General features: G+C 42.6%; 1 protein-coding gene across 1 annotated transcript; it reads left to right on the plus strand.

Moving 5' to 3' along the window:
• The first annotated feature begins 6991 nt into the window (after positions 1 to 6991).
• On the plus strand, positions 6992 to 21645 carry LOC115797115 (gastrula zinc finger protein XlCGF57.1-like). Its single transcript, XM_030753598.1, has 4 exons — positions 6992 to 7240; positions 8660 to 8780; positions 11494 to 12012; positions 20095 to 21645. The coding sequence occupies exons 2-4, from the start codon at positions 8678 to 8680 to the stop codon at positions 21243 to 21245; spliced, it is 1773 nt and encodes a 590-aa protein (XP_030609458.1). The 5' UTR covers positions 6992 to 7240; positions 8660 to 8677; the 3' UTR covers positions 21246 to 21645.
• The last annotated feature ends 1870 nt before the right edge of the window (positions 21646 to 23515 follow it).

Consider the following 23515-nt stretch of genomic DNA (forward strand, 5'->3'; position numbering starts at 1 on the left):
GTGAGTTATGATTTTAAAATAGCAAAGTCTAGTGGCACACTGGACTGTTTGCCTCTTTAATTATTCACTAGTCTCTAAAAAGGCAAGTGAGTCGTGCTTATCAGACTGCCAAAATGTTGCAATCTGAGTCAGTCTCTTTGTTTATGAATTAATTAAATGGCTGTTATTTGGAAACGTTAGCCTGAGAGTGATTGCAAACCAGTCCCCCAGAGGTAGTGGCTACCACAACTACTTGCAGCCCCTCCCCTGGGGGTCTAAAGGAGGTTGCTGTCTTATTTATACTTGGTGACCTCAGCCATAACCCGAACTGTGCTGCTATTCGATTGTTTGCAAAATGCATCTTTTAAATGTGATATAAATATTTGATTTCAGCTCTTTGGAGTCTGGGGTATGCTTGGCCGTTTTTGACTATTTACCTGCAGTTTCCCTTGCCTTGTTTGGTATCATTTTATTTCAGCACAATCACTCACATGTGACTGTAGTTATGTTTTCATTTTGATTTATTGTATTAACACTTTGGACCTAAAATCACACAAAAACTAAACACAAAATTGGAGTAGAAAAAGTTTTTTTTAATATAAAACATTTTTAACAATTTTTATAACTTAAAATACAAATGTAAGTTGTAATTTTTCTTTCTGCAACTCTTCCTAAGCAACCCAATGCCACATGTTGCCCTATAATTTTGATTGGATAATGTGGTGCATTTTTTCATCAGTAGGAAAGGGAATGTCATGATTTTTGTTGTACTCACAAACACTTCCTGCTAGTGAACATCTGATTTTGACAGTTTCTTCCTGCACCAAATGTACATCAAACGTGAGGACAGTAGTCAGGAAATCTTTGGAGTTGGTGTAAGTTATTTATCCTCTGATTTTTCTTGGTCTATCAGCACATTTCAAAAACTGGTATTTAGTTTGAAGTTGAAATAGAGACTCAGTGAGGCAGCGCCTTGCTGCTGCATCATCTTAAATCTACGATATAATTTGGACGCGCCGGCCTGACCACTGACTCCAGAGGGTTAACCCTCTGAGGTTTAATGACTGATTTAGACTTCTGCTCTGAATTTTTGTATAGATCCTACAATGTAACCTACGCAAGCGGCCAACAGTTACCAGCATTCAAGCTTGTGCGTGGTGCATTATGTATTAATTACCTTATGGTCATGAATCAGTGTTTTCCAAGCAGTGGCTGTCATCAGAGAAACAAATAAAATGCTGGGACTTTTTTTCCTTCACACTCTTTGTTGTGGTCAGTTTTCTTTTACAGGCAAACATGTTTGTCCCTCAAGTTCTTTGTAAATTCACTCTCATCCATTCTGATTGTTTCAGGAATCTCCCAGCAGGAATTTGCAGACATTTAAGTCTTTATATTGAGGCTGTGATTGTTATTACTTATATTGAAGTGATAATAAATTCAAAAACTGCAGTGGAAAAGTAGCCAGAAATGTATAGGAGCAACCAGTGGTACTGAACACGCCAGTCACCGTAGTTGCAATGTGACGTGTAGCTATATTTCTAGGGACGAGGTGCACTTCAGGTTATGTCATCAGGTTTCAGAGGGGTTTGTGGTTATGACATGCCTACAGCATAGGTTTCACATAGACTTATAAGACCTCCTTGTCAGGCTGCCAGGCAGCAGATTTAAGAATCAGCTGTGACTGTTATAAATCTCATGTTAGTGTTCCAGGGTTAAGCAGTCAGACTCATGACTAATTATTTATTCCAGTAGATGGTGCTGGTGCTTCATTATTCTCCGCACTGGTAGACCAGTCAGAAAAAACTTTCCAGAAGTCCTCACATGGCTTCACATGAGTCGCCCTTTGTGTGACCTATTTAAATATATTAGGCTGTCTTTAAATTTCTCATATTTTTGTTTTGGATTTCAGACTACTATGAGACACTATACTAATACTATCACCCCAACAGAATTTCATGCTACGTTTCCACCACCGAGGTGCCGGTGCTTGTACCAGTGCTGATGTCGGTTTCAATGAACCAGTGAAATGCTTAAAAACGAGCCTGTGTTTCCACTGCGCTTTGTGAACTGATCTTTTATGTATGAGTGTGGGCGGGTCCTCGTCTGGACACAGAAGTCGAAGAGCACAAACGTGGGAGAACACGCTCCCCTTTCTTGTGCTGCGAACACATTTTATGGTCCAAACCAAACTACTGCAGCATCTGTGTGCAGCACGGAGGTAAACACAGTGATTACAAGCAAGATGACAAGTATGCACTTTGTGTCCTTTTATCTGTGATATGAACTGATACAAAGCAGAAACTTTACGTTGAGATGGCAGAGACACGCCCTTCTGCCACTTTCATCATGCGTTCTTGGTTCAAGACCAGCTAGCTTGCGGGCCCCGAGTTGAAACTGTTCTTCGGTCGACCACCAAGTGCGTTCGCTGTGTATAAACCACTGAATGGTTCAAATACTGGCACCGGCACCCCATAGGTGGAAAAAGGGCCACAGACTGCTGGCTTACTTGTGGTTCCTAGGATACTTAAGAGTAGAATGGGAGGCAGAGCCTTCAGCTTTCAGGCCCCTCTTCTGTGGAACCAGCTCCCAGTTTGGATTCAGGAGACAGACACCCTCTCTATTTTTAAGATTAGGCTTAAAACTGACCTTATAGTTAGAGCTGGATCATGTGACCCTGAACCATCCCCTAGTTATGGTGGGGGTTCTCATGATGCACTGAGTGTTTCTTTTCATTCACCTCTTTTTATTTGTTTATACTCCACTCTATATTTAATCATTAGTTATTATTAATCTCTGGCTCTCTTCCACAGCATGTCTTTTGTCCTGTCTCCCCTCAGCCCCTACTGGTCACAGCAGATGGCTGCCCCTCCCTGAGCCTGGTTCTGCTGGAGGTTTCTTCCTGTTCAAAGGGAGTTTTTCCTTCCCACTGTTGCCAAATGCTAGCTCATATGGGATGTTTTGACTGTTGAGTTTTCTATGTAATTATTGTAAGGTTTTTACCTTACAATAAAAATCACCTTGAGATGATAAAATTTAATTGAATTTCAAATCTGTGATTGTCCTTAAACATTTAGTAACCTGCCATGAAGGATGTTTGGACCCCACAAAAAAATACACGTTTATCAGATGATCAGTCTGTGGTTATCAAATATTTCACATTTTTAATAAATACAGTTTATCACATGCAAAATGGCATTTCATTCTTGCTGCAGTCACTTACCGCTCTGATATGAAGTTGTATTAATGTGTCTCCTTCCCTCCACCAGCATCGCTGCATCAGATACGGATCAGTCATACACAAGAAATGAAATTTTTTAATTCATTAATTGAAACTTCAATTGAAATTGAAACAACATTTTAAACTTCAAAGGGATGTCAGTAATGTGCGTAATAGAAGGACACAGTTTGTGGGCATGTGTTCCATTTCTCCTTTCTCACTCTTTGAACGATTGTTGAAGGCTCCATCAGCTTCCTGCCTGAGGAGCAGTGGGACATCGTTCTGAAACTCAGAAGCTATTTCAGCCTCTTTCAGCCCATTTAATCTTCATGCGGAAACACTCGAGTCACAGTGAGACACATGCTTTATTTCTGATATCTGCAAACAGACCTCCCTCCCTCTGATTTGTTTCATTTTTTTCTACAATGTATTTTATTTCATTTTTTTAATCCCTTGAGGCTCAGCTTGTTTCTGCTGGAAATGATGACAGGTGCTGGTCATAAAATTAGAATATCATGAAAAAGTTGATTTATTTCAGTAATTCTGTTCATTCTATTCATTCATTACACACAGACTGATATATTTCAAATGTTTATTTCTTTTAATTTGATGATTATATCTGACAATTAATAAAAAACCCAAATTCAGTATCTCATAAAATTAGAATATTGTGAAAAGGTTCAGTATTGCAGACACCTGGTGCCACAGTCTAATCAGCTAATTAACTCCAAACACCTGCAAAGGCCTTTAAATGGTCTCTCAGTCTAGTTCTGTAGGCTACACAATCATGGGGAAGACTGCTGACTTGACAGTTGTCCAAAAGATGACCACTGACACCTTGCACAAGGAGGGCAAAACACAAAAGGTCATTGCTAAAGAGGCTGGCTGTTCACAGAGCTCTGTGTCAAAGCACATTAATAGAGAGGAGAAGGGAAGGAAAAGATGTAGAAAAAAGTGTCCAATCAATACGGATAACCGCACCCTGAAGAGGATTGTGAAACAAAAGCCATTCAAAAGCCACGTTGCTTGAGGTCCAGTGTAAAGTTTCCACAGTCATTGATGGTTTGGGTGCCATGTCATCTGCTGGTGTTGGTCCACTGTGTTTTCTGAGGTCCAAGGTCAACGCAGCCGTCTACCAGGAAGTTTTACAGCACTTCATGCTTCCTGCTTCTGACCAACTTTATGGAGATGCAGATTTCATTTCCAACAGGACTTGGCACCTGCACACACTGCCAAAGCTACCAGTACCTGCTTTAAGGACCATGGGTATCCCTGTTCTTAATTGGCCAGCAAACTTGCCTGACCTTAACTCCATAGAAAATCTATGGGGTATTGTGAAGAGCAAGATGCGATATGCCAGACCCAACAATTCAGAAGAGCTGAAGGCCACTATCAGAGCAACCTGGGCTCTCATAACACCTGAGCAGTGCCACAGACTGATCGACTCCATGCCACGCTGCATTGCAGCACTAATCCAGGCAAAAGGAGCCCCAACTAAGTATTGAGTGCTGTACATGCTCATACTTTTCATGTTCATACTTTTCAGTTGGCCAACATTAATAAAAGTCCTTTTTTTTGCATTAGTCTTAAGTAATATTCTAATTTTCTGAGATACTGAATTTGGGGTTTTCATTAGTTATAATCATCAAAATTAAAAGAAATAAACATTTGAATTATATCACTCTGTTTGTAATCAATAAACATAATGTACAAGTTTCACTTTTTGAATGGAATTACAGAAAAAAAAAATCAACTTTTTCATGATATTCTAATATTATGACCAGCACCTGTACAAACCATTAATCTAAAGCAATCTAAGAATAAACTAATCATTTGTCTCCATCTAGGGTGCACATGTACATACTGTTCATCCTATGATTAATTTTCTTGCAGTAGTAATAAGCAGGGTTAGTCACACACTGCACTACAACTACAACCATGCATGCACACATAGTACACTCACAGAGAAATGTAGCCACAGTTATATAAATGCAGAGTTGTCATGATTTTTGTTTTATATATAAATGCGGCAATCCAAGACATTTGGATTGCCGAGACTAAGCAGGAAAAAGGAGAGATATTTTCTCTGGTGCAGAAGTGGATCAGTGAACTCACCACACACTAGGACAGCTGACTGAGCACACAAAATCCTCAACACATTTCCATTTGTAATTTTGGAGTAGCGTCATGCTTTGAAACTAACTGCACATGCTGATGACTGACCTCTTTAGGTCCAAAGAGACATGAGGAGTACTTCCTGAAATCTGATCTGCACAGGCCCACCTGCTCGGTTTCCTCCTCAGTCATGCTGGTTACCATGAGAAGCTCTAAACAACTGCCTCATGCAACACAATACACAACAGCAGGGCCTCTATACAAGGATAACAGCAGGTTAAGGACATACAAAAACTGTCATATTCTATTATTTTTTCTAGTTTACTCAAGATTTACATAATGCACTGCAGTAACTAAGTGTGAGGTAGAAGACCAAACATCCATAAATCAAATGTGTTTATATGTGATAAAACAGAAAACGTGTAAATGTATAAATATGGCTTTAACGATGCATGCCTGCACATCTGTTATCCTTCTATTGTCTTCCAGTCATCCTCATTAATCTGCTCTCTCCTTTGATTTATGTTTAGTGCTGACTGGCTGCAGAAGGCTCACTGGCATGGATGTAAAGCCAGAAAAGGCAGAGAAGAAAAGCCAGAAGCCAGAAAAGAAAAGGCAGAGCATGGAGGTTGTTGGTTGGTATATTGGTCCCTCTCTTTTCTCCATCAGCACTATTGTTATCCCTCTGTTACTTATGTAGTTTTATTAATTATGACATGAGTTACTGGCAGTCCTGTTTTTGGTTTTGGTTGAATTAGTTTACCGTATTAATGTTATTTTAGGCGAGAAGATGGAGGCAGCAGCCCATTGTGTGGTTCGTTCACACAGTGGCCACAGTCTTCTTCTTTAATTTTTTTGTTGCAGCTCCCGTCTCCCTTATTTCTGCTTGTTCTTTCTAAGTCATATTTTCATTATTAAAAGTTTGTTGAACTGCAGCAATGTTGTGGCACTTTACCATTCTACTACCACAGGGGTCACTGTTGGCCTTGACCCCTGTGGTAGTAAAAGAGTTAAAATGCCATAGTTTCAGAGTTTATCACAGTACAGAAACAACAAGTCTGTTTCTGTACGGCACTGTCTCAGAGTGATGATGAAAAGCTAATTCATGCATTTGTTACTTCTTGACTGAACTATTGTAATTTAACATTATCAGGCTGTTCTTAAAAAAAAAAAAATCTGAAGAACCTTCAGCTGATCCAAAATGCTGCAACAAGATTACTGACAGGGACTAGAAAGAGAGAGCATATTTCTCCCATATTGGCTTCTCTTCCAGAATCACAATTAAAATCTTTCTCCTTGAATAATATCTTGAATAATCAGGTCCCATCATATCTTAAAGACTTCATAGTACCATATCACCCCAATAGAGCGCTTTCACTCTCAGAGTGCTGGTTTACTTGTGGTTCCTAACGTAGTTATATGTAGAATGGGAGTTTTTCCTTCCCACTGTCACCAAGTGCTTGCTCATAGGGGATTGTCTGATTGTTGCGTTTTCTCTGTATTATGAGGCAACTGTTGTTTTGGAGGTACAAAAATGCGTTTTCATTAGTTTTGTCCTAAGCTGCAACCCATCTGTTTAATTTCTTGCAATTTTGTGATTGGCGCTAATCCTGCAAAAGAGCCCGCCTTCTCCTCCTTTCCGCGAAGCTCATTGGTTGCGTATCCCGGTCTTCACCTAACTGGACAAAAATAAACCAACACATGTTTCGGATTCCTTTCCCAAGTTGTTTCCATGTGTTTTTCTTAAATAGTTTATTTCCCCGTTTACGTTATAAAAAGAGGAGAAGCCAGTTTTGCAACTCGAAAGCGGAAATACATCAAGTGGAGATTTATCCGTGTTTATACGGAGAGGAAATTCAGCTGTACGAGCGGTTTAGCTCCAGAGTTTGGCCGGGGAGAGCGAGCAAAGAGCGGACTGAACTTCTTTTGGTTAGTTCACGCTGTGTGAGGGAGGCTTTTTTCTGTTGTGTTCAGTCTAAGGAGAGCAGGCTATCAGAGCTGACACTTCTGTCTGTGCTGTAACACTGCTAAAACGGGAGCTAAGCTAAAGTTAGCCTCCGAGAGCTCATTCAGCGATAAACTGAAGGGGAATGAGCAAAAACAGTTACATTGTCATCACTGATTTAGGAGCTCAAGCAGGAGTAATTATAACCTACATATTACCAAGAGGCTCCGGAAGCATAAAACAGAGCTGCGTCTCAAGTTTAAACAGAGAAAACACACTGCAAGGTGTAAATAGTGTAAGAGAGAGAAATACCTCCTTTATTTCTTCTTGATAACTGGTTAATCTTTAAACTTCTTATTGACTGAGGTGTTGAACATTTGTTTCACTGGTAATTAAACAGAAAATGTGTACACTGTGGTCATAAACGGATGAATATGATCAGCAACAATACTCAGGCTGTGGTGTTTAAATCAGAGGTTTCAAACTCCAGGCCTCGAGGGCCGCTGTCCTGCAGGTTTTAGATGTGTCCCTGATCCAACACACCTGAATCAATGGCTGAATTATTGCCTAAGTATGCAGTGAAGTTCTCCAGAGTCCTGCTAATGACTTCTGTATTTGACTCATCTGTGTTGAAGCAGAGAAACATCTAAAACCTGCAGGACACCAGCCCCCGAGCCCTGGAGTTTGACACCCCTGGTTTAAATGATGCTCAGTTGGTAGGAATGGTCCCAAAGTGTGCCAAGAAAACATCCCCCACACCATTACACTACCTCCAGCAGCCTGAAGTATTGATGCAAAGCAGGATGGATCCATATTTTTATACTTTTCACACCAAATCCTGACCCTACCATCTGAATGTCGCAGCAGAAATCGAGCCTCATCATAGCAGACAACATTTTTCTAATCTTTTTTCAAATGTTGATGAGCCCATGTGAATTGTAACCTAAGTTTCATGTTCTTAGTTGACAGGAGTAGCACCTAGTGTGGTCTTCTGTTGCTTTAACCCTGCTTCAGTGTTTGACCTATTGTGCATTCGGAGATGCTCTTCTGCAAACCTTTATTTTAACCAGTGGTGATTTTCCTCCTATCAACTCAAAGCAGTCTGGCTCTCCTCCTCTGACATCAACAAGGCATTTTCTCCCAGTGAACTGGTTCTCAGTGAATATTTTCTTTTACAGACCCACCTCTGTAAATCCTACAGATGGCCTAATTTTTCCATCAGGCTGTTTATTGACTCAAAAAATTTTTTTTTTTTTTTTTTTTTGGGGGGGGGGGGGGGGGGGGGTATTTTTATCACAGTGCTAGTAATGTTCTTTTCGCACACACCAAAGCGTCTTTGGCCTGTTCCAAAATATTTATATGCAAGAAAAACTCAGAACATGCTGAACCTGAGTGTCTTTCAGGTCTCCTGACGGGCGATCATGGACTCAGCCAGCAGTTTGTCTCTGCTGGGCTTCAGGCAGCTTTCAGTCTGCCTGGTGGACTGTATGAAGACTCCGGGAGTCCTGAGACCAAAGCCCAAAGGTGAGCAGCAGTCAGAAATGCAATATCACATCTTCACTTTCTGCAGCTTACATCCAACAGACTGGAAATGGTTTCTTTTAACTGGTTGGTTGTCTCTGTGCTTCCACTTCCAGCAGCCATGAAAAACATTTTTTACACAAAATGTTAAGTCAAATTTTGACCTTCTCGATTTTAAATCTCTACCACTGTGACTTTTTACCTCTGGTTATGAGGACATGCACCTTAATCGTTCTCTTTGTGAGGTGCGATCAAAATGTTTTTCTTGAAAAATCTGGAGATGGCCTACTGGATTGTCTGCTTAATGTCCTCCAGTTTGTCCAACTGCAAATACTTTCAGTTCAATGTTATTTATGTAGGGCCAAATCACAACAAACAGTCGCCTCAAGGCGCTTTTTATTGTAAGGTAAAGACCCTACAATAATTACAGAGAAAACCCAACAATCAAAACGACCCCCTATGAGCAAGCACTTGGCAACAGTGGGAAGGAAATACTTGATTTAAAACACTTGATTCTCAGTTGTAACAAGTGGACAAAGTTGCAGGGAAGTAAATTTGGGATAGGTGGTGAGCAGCGCTGCAACTAATGACTATTTTGATAGTTGATTAGTCATCAACTATTGACTGATTAGTTGACTAATTGTATAATGAATGACATAATTATGCAATGGCGCTTTTTTAGCTATCAGCTTTTACATTTAGCGTAAGGTTATTTAAAATGTGGTAGGAAACACTGGGAAGATGGATACTTCATTCAAAAATTTTCATCAGGTTTGCTGCTGATGGAAATTTAACAGTCCATTTTTTCCATCCGTAAAAAAAATATATATATAGTACTTTTTCTTCCTTGTAAAACAGAGATGGCACATTTTCACCAGTAGTCGCCATGACTAAACATACCGCTGAATGCTATTGTGCATGTGTGAAACTCGCAGAGACGCATAGATGGACAGGAAGATGTCTGACTCCATTTAAAAAAAAAACAAAAAAAACCGGATTGAGTGTGAAACTGTCTCAGAGCTTGGATCTTCTAGCATGCAGTGTTCTTTCACCAGTAGCCGCAATGACTAAACACACAGACATATATACATAGATGCCACATTGCGCAGGGTGGCCTGTTCCTGTGACACGTTAGTGCATCCACCATATTGAATGTGGCAGATCTGCACTGTAGACTAATAGGAGTGAATGGACTGAACTTCATAAATCGGCTTTCTACAAAGTTATTTAAGTTCAGTCACACATTCAAATATTCACTAATATACACTGGGAAACTTTTAGGCACAAAAAAAAATTGTGTTTTCAAAATCTTAGAATGGCCAAATACGATCAAAAACAATTCACCAGTCGTACCTGTGAAAGGTAATCCCATGTGATCCCGTTTTGACTGTAAAACTTCGAAAGACTCCACACAGCACCAGAGTGCAGCCTCTCTCATATGTTACGCTGGCCCCTTTTGCCACATCCAAAATGGCGGCGAAGTTGACGTACAAGTCAGCCCTCAATGCGGCCTTCTATGTATATATGTCTATGACTAAACATGCCGCTGAATGCTATTGCACATGTGCGAAACTCGCCAGAGATAGACGGACAGGAAGACATCTTAATATCAGTAATAGAAATGACTTATTGACAATTAAATTCGTCATCAACTATTTTTGTCAATTATTGCTGACAATGTCGACTAATCGTTGCATTCCTAATAGTGAACGAAGGTTGTGTTAACGTGGTTCAGAAAAAAAATATTGACATGCACCACAATTAATGTTACAGTACAACTGACAATCTCAAAGTTCACCGGGGAAATGGTTGTTTTTGCCAGAACAAATGGAAACTTAAAACATTTGAGAGGAGAATCAAGCATTCTGAATGTATTGAATCAAACCCAGCAATTGAACAAGCAGCACACAAACCTCTGTTTCATACAGATGCTAGATCAGGCAGCTAGTTTGACTCGGTCTGGCTTTAATTCTGCTCATGGTTCGAACGCTACGCAGGAGACTCTTAGTGGTTTTCACTAGTATATTACAGGACTGACACCTTTGTCACAACAAGCTCCACATTTTCAGTGCCAGCTGTGGTCCATATCATGCACTCCTGTTATCTGAGGAACCAAGCACCTAACCTCTCTCTGTCAGTTGACCGTACAGGCATGAAAAAGTGAGGCTACTGTACACCAGCCTAAAATCCTCATTCACACCAATTAAGATCTCTGCTGTTTTGTGATTTTTGGCTATCTTTACATGTAAAATGACCATTCAGAGAGAGATTGAAGTCACTTGAAACTGATAATTCTTTAGATGTGTATGCTGGTTACATGTATAACTAACAGTCCTTTGTTTTTGAACTGCCAGCTTTCTGGGAAACAAAAGTGAAAACGCAGCAGCAATGTACGCTATAAAAACTGTGCTATCTTTTTTTTTTTTTTTTTTTTTTTTTTTTTTTTAAAACATTGAAGCATGCAGAGCAGTTCTACTAGCCCCTCCAAAACAAAATATGAGCCTGTGCAGCATATTAAGCTAGATATTGAAAAGGCCTCCCTGGTGAGAAAATTGAAAATATCTTAGTTGACATGGATGTACAAGTCAAAGAGTAAGAGATTCTGAGCAAAACCCTATAGCCACCTTTCAAAGTAGAGTAAAAACCCTGAAACAGGAAGAGGTCACCATATAATCCATCAGTTTTCTGTAACTACTTCTACATGTCACCCTTTCAGACTTATCTGACGGCCTCACTCAAATGGATCTGTCTGTCTCATTGGTGGAATGCATGAAAACTCCAGGACTAAATGGTGACAGTGACCATCGGAATCATAACACCTTGGAGCTCAAGCTGAAAAAGGAGGATGAGCAGTTGGAGAGAGAATATGACTACCTGAAGCTGGAGCAGCAGCCAGTGTGGCAGGACAGTGGAATCACAGCAGAGAGTAATTTGTTTAAAGAAGAAGATGATAAAAATTTCATCCTGGTGGAAACCAAAACTGAAGAGGATGCTGGAACTGATAGCACGCTGTTGGTGTTTGATGAGAACGGTTGTGGCACCGAAGGGAAGGCATGGCTCATACAGTGCCCCAAACTATCAGAGTCACTCAAAACAACCGTCAGTTCAGGGGTATGTCAGGAGGAAGTGGATGTAACCTCACAACAAAGTCAGGAAGAAGACACTATATTAGACAGAAAGGAGACGAATCAACAAGACGCTGAAGATGTGGGAACCCCTGAGAGCACGTCTGGAGGTAAATACTAAATAAAAAACTGAAGCTGATTGTATCAATGCTTTTTGATGATTGACTAGAAAACCAAACCGTATCAGGTCTCTCTCTCTCTCTCTCTCTCTCTCTCTCTTTCTCTCTCTCTCTCTCTCTCTCTCTCTCTCTCTCTATATATATATATATATATATATATATATATATATATATATATATATTAGGGGTGGGACTCGATTAAAAAAATTAATCGAATTAATTACAAGCTTTGTAATTAATTAATCGAAATTAATCGCATTTTAATCGCATTTCAATATTTAACATGATAAATATTAATTTAAGTTTGGTTGATGAATAAATCAATATACATAAGCTTAAACTTCAAAATGTTGTTTATTTTCCCACCAGTCTACTACACAGACCAATGAAGGGTGGAAGTGCTCCTGTGATAAGCAAACTCCTGAAATTAAAGTTAAACATCATAACTGGATAGTTTTATTCAACATTAATGTCTCACTTGTTATAGTTGAAAATTAATCATTCTCTCAGCTGTATTCCTTGATGTTGAAATGTGTTATGCTTGTTTTAACAGCTTATTTTGAATTAAAGACTTAAAATTAAACCACAAAAAGGAGAAAAAGTTCGTTCTCTGTTTAACCAGCTGTTTTTACACAGCTGTGCTTCGCACTCACGGTTGCTAGGCGACATGAGCTACACAGAGGTGACGGCAGGTGACGCTGATATGAAGGCTAGCTGCTCACTTCCGGCCTTTGTGGTGTTCGTGGGCTGCGAAAGACGTGGGCCGGGTCCTTCGCAGGATGCGGCCCCTAATTTGGACATTGTGCGTCGATATAATCTGTATGCCTGGAACTCGTGCACTGAGAAACGTTCCACGGTGCAAAGTGCGATTAAAATGCGTTAAAATTTTTAACGCGTTAATTTCCCCGTAATTAATTAATCGAAATTAATGTGTTAAAGTCCCACCCCTAATATATATATATATACATATATATATATATATATATATATATATATATATATATATATATATATTAGGGGTGGGACTTTAACGTGTTAATTTAGATGAATTACGGGGAAAATAATGAATTAAAATTTTAAACGCATTTTAATCACACTTTGCACCGTGGAACGTTTCTCAGTGCACGAGTTCCAGGCATACAGATTATATCAATGCACGATGTCAAAATTCAGAAGGACCCGGCCCGTCCTTCACAGCCCACGAAGACCGCAAAGGCCGGAAGTGAGCAGCTAGCCTTCCTATCAGCGTCGCCTGCCCTCACGTCTGCGTAGCTCATGTTGCCAGCAACCGTGAGTGCGAAGCACAGCTGTGTAAAAGCAGCTGGTTAAACGGAGAATGAACTTTTGCTCCTTTTTGTGGTTTAATTTTAAGTCTTTAATTCAAAATAAGCTGTTAAAACAAGCATAACACATTTCAACATCAAGGAATACAGCTGAGAGAATGATTAATTTCCAGCTATACTAAGTGAGACATTAATGTTGAATAAAACTATCCAGTTATGATGCTTAACTTCATTTTCAGGAGTTTGTTTATCACAGGAGCACTTCCACCCTTCGTTGGTCTGTGTAGTAGACTGGAGGGAAAATAAACAAAATTTTGAAATTTAAGCCTTTTGATTCATTCATCAACCAAACTTAAATTAATATATATCATGTTAAATATTTAAATGTGATTAAAATGCTATTAATTTCGATTAATTAATTACAAAGCTCCTAATTAATTAGATAAATTTTTTTAATTGAGTCCCATCCCTAATATCCCAGCTCGCCCCTACGGGCGGTCTATTTTTGCCCTCCAAGCTCGGGTCCTCTACCAGAGGTCTGGGAGCTTGAGGGTCCTGCGCAGTATCTTAGCTGTTCCCAGTATTGTGCTCTTCTGGACAGAGATCTCGGATGTCGTTCCAAGAATCTGCTGGAGCCACTCTCCCAGTTTGGGGGTCACTGCCCCGAGTGTTCCGATTACCACGGGGACCACTGTTACCTTCATCTTCCACATCCTTTCCAGCTCCTCTCTGAGCCCTTGGTATTTGTCGAGCTTCTTGTGTTCCTTCTTCTTGATGTTCCCGTCACTTGGTATTGCAACGTCTATCACCACGACTTTCTTCCTTTGTTTGTCCACCACTACGATGGTTGGTTAGCCACCACAAGTTTGTCTGTATCTGGAAGTCCCACAGGATCTTAGCTCTGTTGTTCTCAACCACCCTTGGGGGCGTGTCCCATTTTGACCTCGGGACTTCCAGGTTATACTCGGCACAGATGTTCCTATATACTATGCTGGCCACTTGGTTATGGAGTTCCATGTATGCCCTGCCTGCTAGCATCTTGCACCCTGCTGTTATGTGCTGGATTGTCTCAGAGGCATCTCTGCACAGCCTGCACCTGGGGTCCTGCCTGGTGTGGTACACCCCACCCTCTATTGAGCTTGTACTCAGAGCTTGCTCTTGTGCTGCCATGATTAGTGGCTCTGTGCTGTCTGTCAGTCCAGCCTTGTCCAGCCATTGGTAGGATTTCTCTATGTCAGCCACTTCTATCTGCCGGTGGTACATGCCGTGCAGAGGCCTGTCCTTCCATGATGGTTCCTGTTCTTCGTCCTCTTCTTTCTCAGGTTTCTGCTGCCTGAGGTACTCACTAAGCACATGATCCTTTGTGGCCATCTTCATGATGTATTCATTGATCTTCATTGTTTCATCTAGGACAGTGGTTCTGACACTCGTCCTCGGCCACCCTCCTTCCGCTTAGCGTACAGTCTCAGGGTGCTGGATTTGGGGTGAAACCCTCCATGCATGGTAAGGAGCTTTCTTGTCTTAACATCAGTGGCTTCCATTTCCTCCTTTGGCCAGCTTATCATCCCAGCAGGGTATCTGACAACTGGCAGGGCATAGGTGTTGATAGCCTGGATCTTGTTCTTCCCATTCAGCTGACTCTTCAGGACTTGCCTTACTCTCTGCAGGTACTTGGAGGTTGCAGCTTTCCTAGTGGCCTCTTCATGGTTCCCATTTGCCTGTGGGATTCTAAGGTACTTGTAGCTGTCCTCAATGTCTGCAATGTTGCCTTCTGGTAGTGTAATCCCCTCAGTTCTGACTACTTTTCCTCTCTTAGTTACCATCCGACTACACTTCTCCAGTCCGAATGACATGCCGATATCATTGCTGTAGATCCCGGTGGTATGGATCAGCGAATCGATATCTGTTTCACTGTTAGCATTCAGCTTGATGTCATCCATGTACAGGAGGTGGCTGATGTTTGCTCCATTCCGTAGTCGGTATCCGTAGCCAGTCTTGTTGATGATCTGGCTGAGGGGATTCAGGCCTATGCAGAACAGCAGTGGGTCAGAGCATCTCCTTGGTAAATCTCACACTTGATGTTGACTTGTGCAATGGGCTTGAAGTTGGCCTCTAGTGTTGTTCTCCACATACCCATTGAGTTCTTGATGGAGGCTCTTAGGGTCCTGTTGATCTTATACAGTTCTAGGCATTCCAGGATCCATGTGTGTGGCATCGAGTCATAGGCTTTCTTGTAGTCAATCCAGGCGGTGCACATGTTGGTCAGCCGGGTCTTACGGTCTCGAGTGACTGCTTTATCTACTAGTAGCTGGTGTTCTGCTCCCCTGATCTCTCTGCCTATCCCTTTCTGGGTCTCGCTCATGTATTGTGCCACATACCTACTCATCTTAGCTGCTATGATGCCTGACAGGAGTTTCCATGTTGTACTGAGGCAGGTTATGGGTCGGTAGTTGGATCCTTCTGGGGGTCCTTGGGGTCCTTGGGGATCAGGACCGTCCGGCCCTCAGTCAGCCATTCTGGGTGTATCTTAGCCTCTAGCAGCTGGTTCATTTGTGCTGCCAGGCGCTCGTGGAGTGCAGTTAGCTTCTTTAGCCAGTAGGTGTGAATGTGTGAGACTCTTTCTTGGATGTCTGCCACTGTGTTGGTTACTGGGGCCTGTTCCTGGAGGTTGCTGTGGTCTGTTCTTAGATCCACTAGCCACTGAGCATTGGTATTGTGTGACGCATCCTTCTCCCATATGCTCTTCCAGTATTGCTCCGTCTCCAGCCTTGGTGGGGGTGCTGTTCACATATTGTTCCCCTGCCACTGAGAGTATACCTTGGATGGTTCGGTGGAGAACATCCGGTTTATTTTCCTGGCTTCTATCTCCCTGGTATACCTCTTCAGGCACCTAGCCAAGGCTGTGAGCCTCTGCTTGGCAGTTTCTAAGGCCTCAGGTATGGACAGGCCGTTGTACTTCTTAGGCACTGCTTTCTTCTTCATCCCACGTTTCTGCAACTGAGAGCTGGCTAACTTCCCTCTATGCTGCCATGATCTTAGCCTCCAATCGTTGCTTCCATGGAGGGTACTGCTCCTTATTGCTGTTCATCTTATAGCCAAGCATCTCAAGGATCACTGCTGCCGTGTTATGCATTAACTGATTGGTTTCAGTGATGGTACTGGTAGGAATTGTAGTGCTGCATTCGCATCTTCTAGTAAGTCTTCAGAGAGTACTTCACATATTCTTGGCAGTCGCGTCGAGGGGTCCAGTTTGCCTTAGCCATGATCTTCTCTTTCAGGTCAGCTGCTCTGGTATTCAGTGTACTTGTTGTTATTATTATTGGGGCTTGGGGATGATGAAATCTCCCCCCTGACCTGTAGTCCTGGCTCCCCCTTGCCGTAGCATTTGTGTTGTACCTCATCAATCTCTGGCTGCGATAGCAGCTGCTTCCTTCGTATGTTGGAACACTGAGTCACAAGTTGTTTCATTGTCAGTGTGGATGTTGGGTTTTGAAGAATCCACAGGTCCCACATCCTCTTCATGTAACCCCTCTCGGTGGGATTACATGTATAGTAGCATTCCAACAGTTCCCGGTTCTCATCTCGTGTCCACTTATGCCTTAACCTTCTAGTTCCAGTAGCCCACTTATTGTCAGAATGCCCTGGTTCTTCAACATCTGACGCGGACCTTGTTAATCCGGGCGACGTCCGAGCCGGTATGGCTTGAATCATGTATCTCTTGCTCATATTCTGAGGTAGGCTTGGTCTAGCCTGGGGACCCTTACTAGAACCCGAACCCTCGACCTCCTGCTCCAAAGACCGTAAAGTTAACCACTACGCTATTCAAGCTGCCCACCCCTAATAAGCTGGCGATCACACGCACATGCCGTGTTGCGGTGTGGGCAGCGTGGGTTCGCTTCCCGGCCCATCGCCAATTTGCCCACATGTCTTCCCCTGTATCTTTCCCCCATTTCCTGTCTCTCTCCACTGTCACAAAATGTCTGTGGCCAAAATTTGCAAAAAAAAAAAAAAAAAGCTAGCGCTTTGCAAAGACAAAACCAATGCCAACTTGTGGCCTGGCATGGGAACTACATCGTTTTCATCATTTCACGTGTCATCGTGTAAACACAGATCGTTTATGAAACTCTATCGTGAAAACGGAAGGCTGAAACGCATCAAAATGACACTGTTTCCAGTGGAAACGGCATTGTGTAAACGGGGCCTAAGTTGGCCTTGTTAAAGTGTCCCGTGATAAGAACACCGTCCGGGTGGGCCCGCTGCTGTTCATTAATGATGTTCAGCAGGAGAGAGAGTGCCATGCTAACATTAGCATCAGGAGCTATATACACAGCTGTGATGATCACTACTGTTAGCTCTCTAGGAAAAAAAAAAGGCCGACATCTTACAGACACGTACTTGAGGTCTGGGGAACAATGTTTGTTCCGTTGTTACACCAATCCTCATGCATGTAAATACAGAGACCCCCTCCCCTTCTTGTATCGTAATTCTTTGTCCGATCCCTGCGTAGCAAAGTGCAGCCTGCTAGCTGTATGCTAGCATCGGGAATCTGCGGGTCAAGCCAGGTCTCGGTGATCTCGAACATAGCGATTTACAGCCAGCTGTTACTCTAGGTTGTCCATTTTATTTACCATGGATCTGGTGTTGGAGAGATACAGGCTCGGCAGAGGAGGCCTGTGTGGTTGGCGTTTTAGCTTTAGCATAAGGCCGGACCTGCAGTCCCGCTTCTGCTTCCTCTCCCTCCGCCGTCAGCGGCGCCTTCCAGACCCAATAACACTCCACGGAGCACCTGGCGGTCTTGCTATGCCGTCTGGGATGTTATGAGTGTAGTGAAAATCACTCTATGCTGATATCTTGTGCTGGTAGTCAATATTCACAAGATCCTGACGTTTGTAGCAGTTGTTTGCGGAGACAGATCCACCAATACTAACAAATAAGAATACAAAAAGTACAAAAAAGAGCACCGAAAGGAAGAGCCGTGAGCCGTCTGTGCGCGCCGCCATCTTGGAAATCTTGAAAATTTGTAATCGTATCACCAGATCTGTGTCCATATGTTCTGGATACTTGGGTGAAGAGAGGAGCTGAGCGGTCAACTGATCACTACCTGGTGGTGAATTGGATCACGTGGTGGGGGAGGATGCTGGACACACCTGGCGCACCTAAATATATTGTGAGGGGTATCAGCAGGCCAAGTGGAATGCAGCCCAGGCAGTGGCCAAAGCAAAAACTTGGGTGTGGGAGGTGTTCAGTGAGGCTATGGAAAAAGACTTTCGGGCAGCATTGACAGGATTCTGGCAAATTGTCAGGCGACTCAGGAGGAGAAAGCAATGCTCTACTCACACGGTTTAAAATGCGGGTGGGATTCTGCTGACTTCAACTTAGGCTATAGTCAGACAGTAGAAAGAATACTTTGAGGACCTCCTGAATCCCACTGACATGCCTTCTGTAGTGGAAGCAGAGTCCGGGGACGAGGGAGATGACTTGCCCATCACCGGGGGTGAGGTCACTGAGGTGGTTAAACAAGGAGAGGTGGGGTGGATGAGATTCGCCCTGAGTTCCTGAAGGCTCTAGATGTTGTAGGGCTGTCTTGGTTGACACGCCTCTGTAATATCGCGTGGAGATCTGGGGCAGTGCCACTGTGGGTGGCAGTGGCACAGTGGGTAGGCGCTCAACTTGCAACTGGAGGGGCGCTGGTTCAAGTCCCCTCTGAGCACATGCTGTCATTGTTTCCCTGGGCAAGACACTTAATCCACAAGTGTAAATGCAGTTGTGTCGTTGGTGTTTGGTGGTGGTTGGAGGGAAAACGCGCAAATTGGCAGACATGCTTCTGTCAGACTGCCCCAGGGCAGCTGTGGCTACATTAGTAGCTTACCACCACCAAGTATGATTGTGGTATGAATGAATGTGCATGGAATTGTAAAGCATCTTTGAGTACCTTGAAAAGCACTATATAAGTCTTAGGCATATTATTATTATTATTTTTGGCAGACCAGGGTGGTGGTCCTCATCTTTAAGAAGGGAGATCGGAGGGTGTGCTCCAACTTCAGGGGGATCACACTGCTCAGCCTTCCCAGTAAGGTCTATGCCAGGGTGCTGGAAAGGAGGGTCCGCCCACTAGTCCAACCTCGGGTCCAGGAGGAACAATGTGGTTTTCATCCTGGTCGGCGAACGCCGGACCAGCTCTTTATCTTCTCAAGCATATTAGACTGTGGGAGTTTGCCCAACATGTTCTTTGCGGACTTGGAGAAGGCATTGGACCGTGTCCCTTGGGGTATCCTGTGGGAGGTCCTGCGGGAGTATGGGGTGTCTGGCCCACAACAATGGGCCATTCAGTATGTACAACCGCAGTGAGAGCTTGGTACTTATAGCCGGTAATAAGTCGGAGTCGTTTCCTGTGGGTATTGGACTCTTTCAGGGCTACCCTTTTGATACCTGTTCTGCTCTTTTCTGTTCTGATTCATTAATCTTAAAAAAAAAGAAAAAGTGTTGTTGTTTTGTTTATGTTATGTGCTTAATATGAAAAAAAATTTTAAAAAACTGTAAAAAAGCAAAACTTTTTATGTACTTGCTATCACTGGTATTTGGATTTTTTTTTTTTTTTTTACTTTTAATCGATGATCACACTTTTTTCATTAATATGCTGAGAAGAAATTCATACATGAATTATTTTTTTGGTTTGATTTCCCTCTTTAATGTCCATATTTCCCTTCTTTTAATTTCAACTTAGTAGCTGAATAATGAATTGTAACTATTTCTTGGCACACTCTTTCTTATGTGCTCTCAACCAATGAAGACCAAACAGAGAGGATCCAAAAGTATGCTGCACTCAAACCCCGGCACCATCACTGTGAGCACTGTGGGAAGTCCTTTTCAAGGAAGAGCAATCTCCTGCAACACCAGCGGTATAACTGCATCAGAACAAGAACAGAAGAGAGGCCTCACACCTGCACGCAGTGTGGTAAGAGCTTCCGTTTGTTACACCACTTGCGGCACCATGTCCTCATTCACACTAGGGAAAAAATTTACCACTGCGAGGTGTGCGGGAAGCAGTTTGGAAGGGAAGGGACTCTGAAGGCGCACATGCCAATCCATACAGGGGAAAAACCTTATAAATGTGACCAGTGTGGCAAGACCTCTGCCAGGCATGGGGACCACAAAACACACATGCGCAGTCATTCTGAGGAGAGACCACACAACTGCAGCCACTGTGTGAAAAGTTACAAACAGCTTACAGAACTGAAGAGGCACGAGCGAATCCACACGGGGGAGAAACCATACCAGTGTCAGCTTTGTGCAAAGAAGTTTAGACTGCGGCAGTCACTGGTTTTGCACATCCACACACACACTGGAGAGCAACCATTCAAGTGCAGGGTCTGCCCGAAGGCCTTCAGTACTAGGAGCAACTTGAGGACACACGAGCTGATACACACTGGGGAGAAGAGGTTTTGCTGTTCACACTGTAACAAAAGGTTCCTACATCGCCAGTCCCTAAAATTCCACGAATTTCTCCACACGGGGGAGAAACCATACAAGTGTGACAAGTGTGGAAAAGGTTACTGTCATCCATCAACATTTAAAGCACATCAATCTTCTCATGAAGAGAAACCACCACGTTGTGCCAAGTGTAAGCAGGAATTCACAGGGCAAAAGGAGTTAGCCAATCACAAGTGCTGCCAGACAGCAGAAAAACCACACCGCTGTTCTCAGTGTGGAAAGTGTTTTTCCCAAGTTATGAGTTTGAAGAATCACCAGCTGATCCACTCGGGGAAGGAACCCCATGTGTGTAAAGAATGTGGGAAGCAGTTCAACTACAAAGGCAACCTCAAAAAGCACATGAGCATCCACACCGGTGAGAGGCCCTTTGAGTGTGAACTCTGCAAGAGGCGCTTCAGGCTCCTGCACCACCTCACAAATCACAGATTAACTCACAACAAGAAAAAATAGAGACTAAATTTGATATTTTGGAGTTTTAGTAAAAGTTACTGTCTTTGTTTATGAATTACGGTATTTCTCAATTTCTAAAACACATTTCCTGAGTCCACCACCCATTTTCCCTAAACTTTAACCCTTTAATGCATGGTGGTCACTTCAGTGGATGGCTGTTCAAAGCTGTTCTCTTGCTTATGCCTGTGTTTTGTTGGTATAGTTGCATGTCAGTCGACACAGTGGATGCTTGTTCATCATCATATACACTGCTACTGATTGGCCAGTCATGGGATTTTTTTTCTTTTGTTATTTGAATGTAATTAACATAATCAGGATTAGTCAATATTAGCAGTAGTAACAATTGATCTGATAATGAGTATCATTTTCTGTTATTTGTGTGTTAAATACATAGTTCGCTGGTTGAAAAGTCAAATGCATGGTGTCCAGCTGAGTTGACGTATTTGTAACTACATAATAGGTTCATAAACAAAATTTTAATTCCATTTTTTTTCTTGCCTAAATAGAAATAAAAATATTCAGAAAAAAAATCTCGACTGAGGTTCTCGTAATTCATGCATAAAAGGGTTAAAAACAAATCCAAAAGCTCAAGCTAATTTCACATAATCCCGTACTTTCTTGACAAACTCAAACTATCACTGCAAAAATCAGTTGCATGTGTGGGCAGATCACACACACGGCAAGTAAAAAATATACAAAAAATTAAAAGCACAGCACTGTAGAACACAGATTCAGTCGTCACCATTGTGTCTGTGTGTGTAGTCCGACCAAAGGACCTCATCCACATCACAGGCACTGTGGTCTCTTTCTAGACAATGGGGGGGCCCTTGTGCCGAATCCAGCCTTGACAGTTCTCCACAGTCATATTGTCACGCATGCTCTGTTGCCTCCAATGAATTCTCCATGGTGTAGAGCTGGCGGTCACCTTCCACTGCCACCAGAGAAGAGCTACTCTAGGGCTTTTACGGTGGCAGGAAAATGTTCATGTAGCACACACATAGTGTGAAGCACTATCCTGTAGAACACCCAGAAATGTGAGGACATGTTAAGTATTGTATGGTCCCAGGTTTGCATGACGGTGAACTCCCCAGTTACTAATGACTGCACAGAGGTTGACATTGCCACCATGCTGGCCAGGGACCTCCACAATAGCACGATGACCTATTATGTTCCTGCTTCTCTGCCTCATTTTTACAAGATTGAATCCTGCTTTATCCATGTAGATATATTCATTGGGCCTTCCATGGGATCAAATTTGAACGCTCCTTGAAAGAAATTAATAATCCCAGATAAATGGTAGCAAAGTGAAAATGGTACAGAAAGACAGTATGTGCATTCCTGATGTTTGTAGGTTACCATATAGTTTACAGTACTGTGGAAGTTGCAACTGGAACTACTAGTTTGCATTAACAGCAGGCTTGTGAGCATGAAATTGCACTCTGCCTATCAGTCCTGTGTGTGTGTGTGTGTGTGTGTGTGTGTGTGTGTGTGTGTGTGTAGGTAACACATACTGGTTTCCTAGCTCAGTGACCCTTGCAGAGTTGCGCTCAGTGGGTGCTCTGTACACCTGTTTCATGCTGAGTCTGTTGTGTTGGAGTACCCGGTTAATCGTTGATAATGCCACTGTTGATGCCATTAAAGTTTTGTCATTGTCTTCTATCATTCTCTGCTGGATTTCTCAGAGAGATGCCATTGTTCTGAAGGACCATGTTGACAATGAGTGCAGTCAATCTGCCCAGATTCAGTTGTACACTCAGTTGTCCTGCTTCCCTCATTGACATCCTATGTACAAGGACATTGTGTACGATAGTTGCCCATATCAGTGATGAATGCTCTCGGTCATCCACGTCCTCATCCTTTTCCTCTTCGTCCAACACCTCTCACACACACTCTTCCTCCTCTGCCTCTCTGTACATCTATGTCCATTGTAGATGCCCATGTGACACCTGCACTTTGACCCGACTTTTATCCTGCCCGTTTGGTCTGTTCACATCATTGGACACGTATTCAATTGTGAGTTGTTCATATGTGTGACATGTGTTTAGTGACTGAGAATGTGTTTGCTGTAGGGGTGTGCGATATATATCGTCTACGATAATATCATAATTGCCGTGTTAACGATGTGTGAGCTGACGTTATTGAGTATGCTAATGAGGAAAAAAAACAACAATCAAACGTCTCGGCTCCACGTGTTCACTACATAATGCTTTAGTATAGGCTGCTGCGCATTGAGTGCCCATACTGTGGGCTAGCAGAGCTGCCTAAACAAC

Source organism: Archocentrus centrarchus, chromosome 18, assembly GCF_007364275.1.
Source record: "Archocentrus centrarchus isolate MPI-CPG fArcCen1 chromosome 18, fArcCen1, whole genome shotgun sequence".
Lineage (NCBI taxonomy): Eukaryota > Metazoa > Chordata > Actinopteri > Cichliformes > Cichlidae > Archocentrus > Archocentrus centrarchus.

Bases quoted from the DNA above. Each gene is read 5' to 3' on its own strand.
- LOC115797115 (XM_030753598.1), top strand. From the start codon at position 8,678: ATGGACTCAGCCAGCAGTTTGTCTCTGCTGGGCTTCAGGCAGCTTTCA. The intron at 8,781-11,493 runs GTGAGCAGCAGT...TCACCCTTTCAG, and splicing joins CCTGAGACCAAAGCCCAAAG to ACTTATCTGACGGCCTCACT. The intron at 12,013-20,094 runs GTAAATACTAAA...CAACCAATGAAG, and splicing joins CCCTGAGAGCACGTCTGGAG to ACCAAACAGAGAGGATCCAA.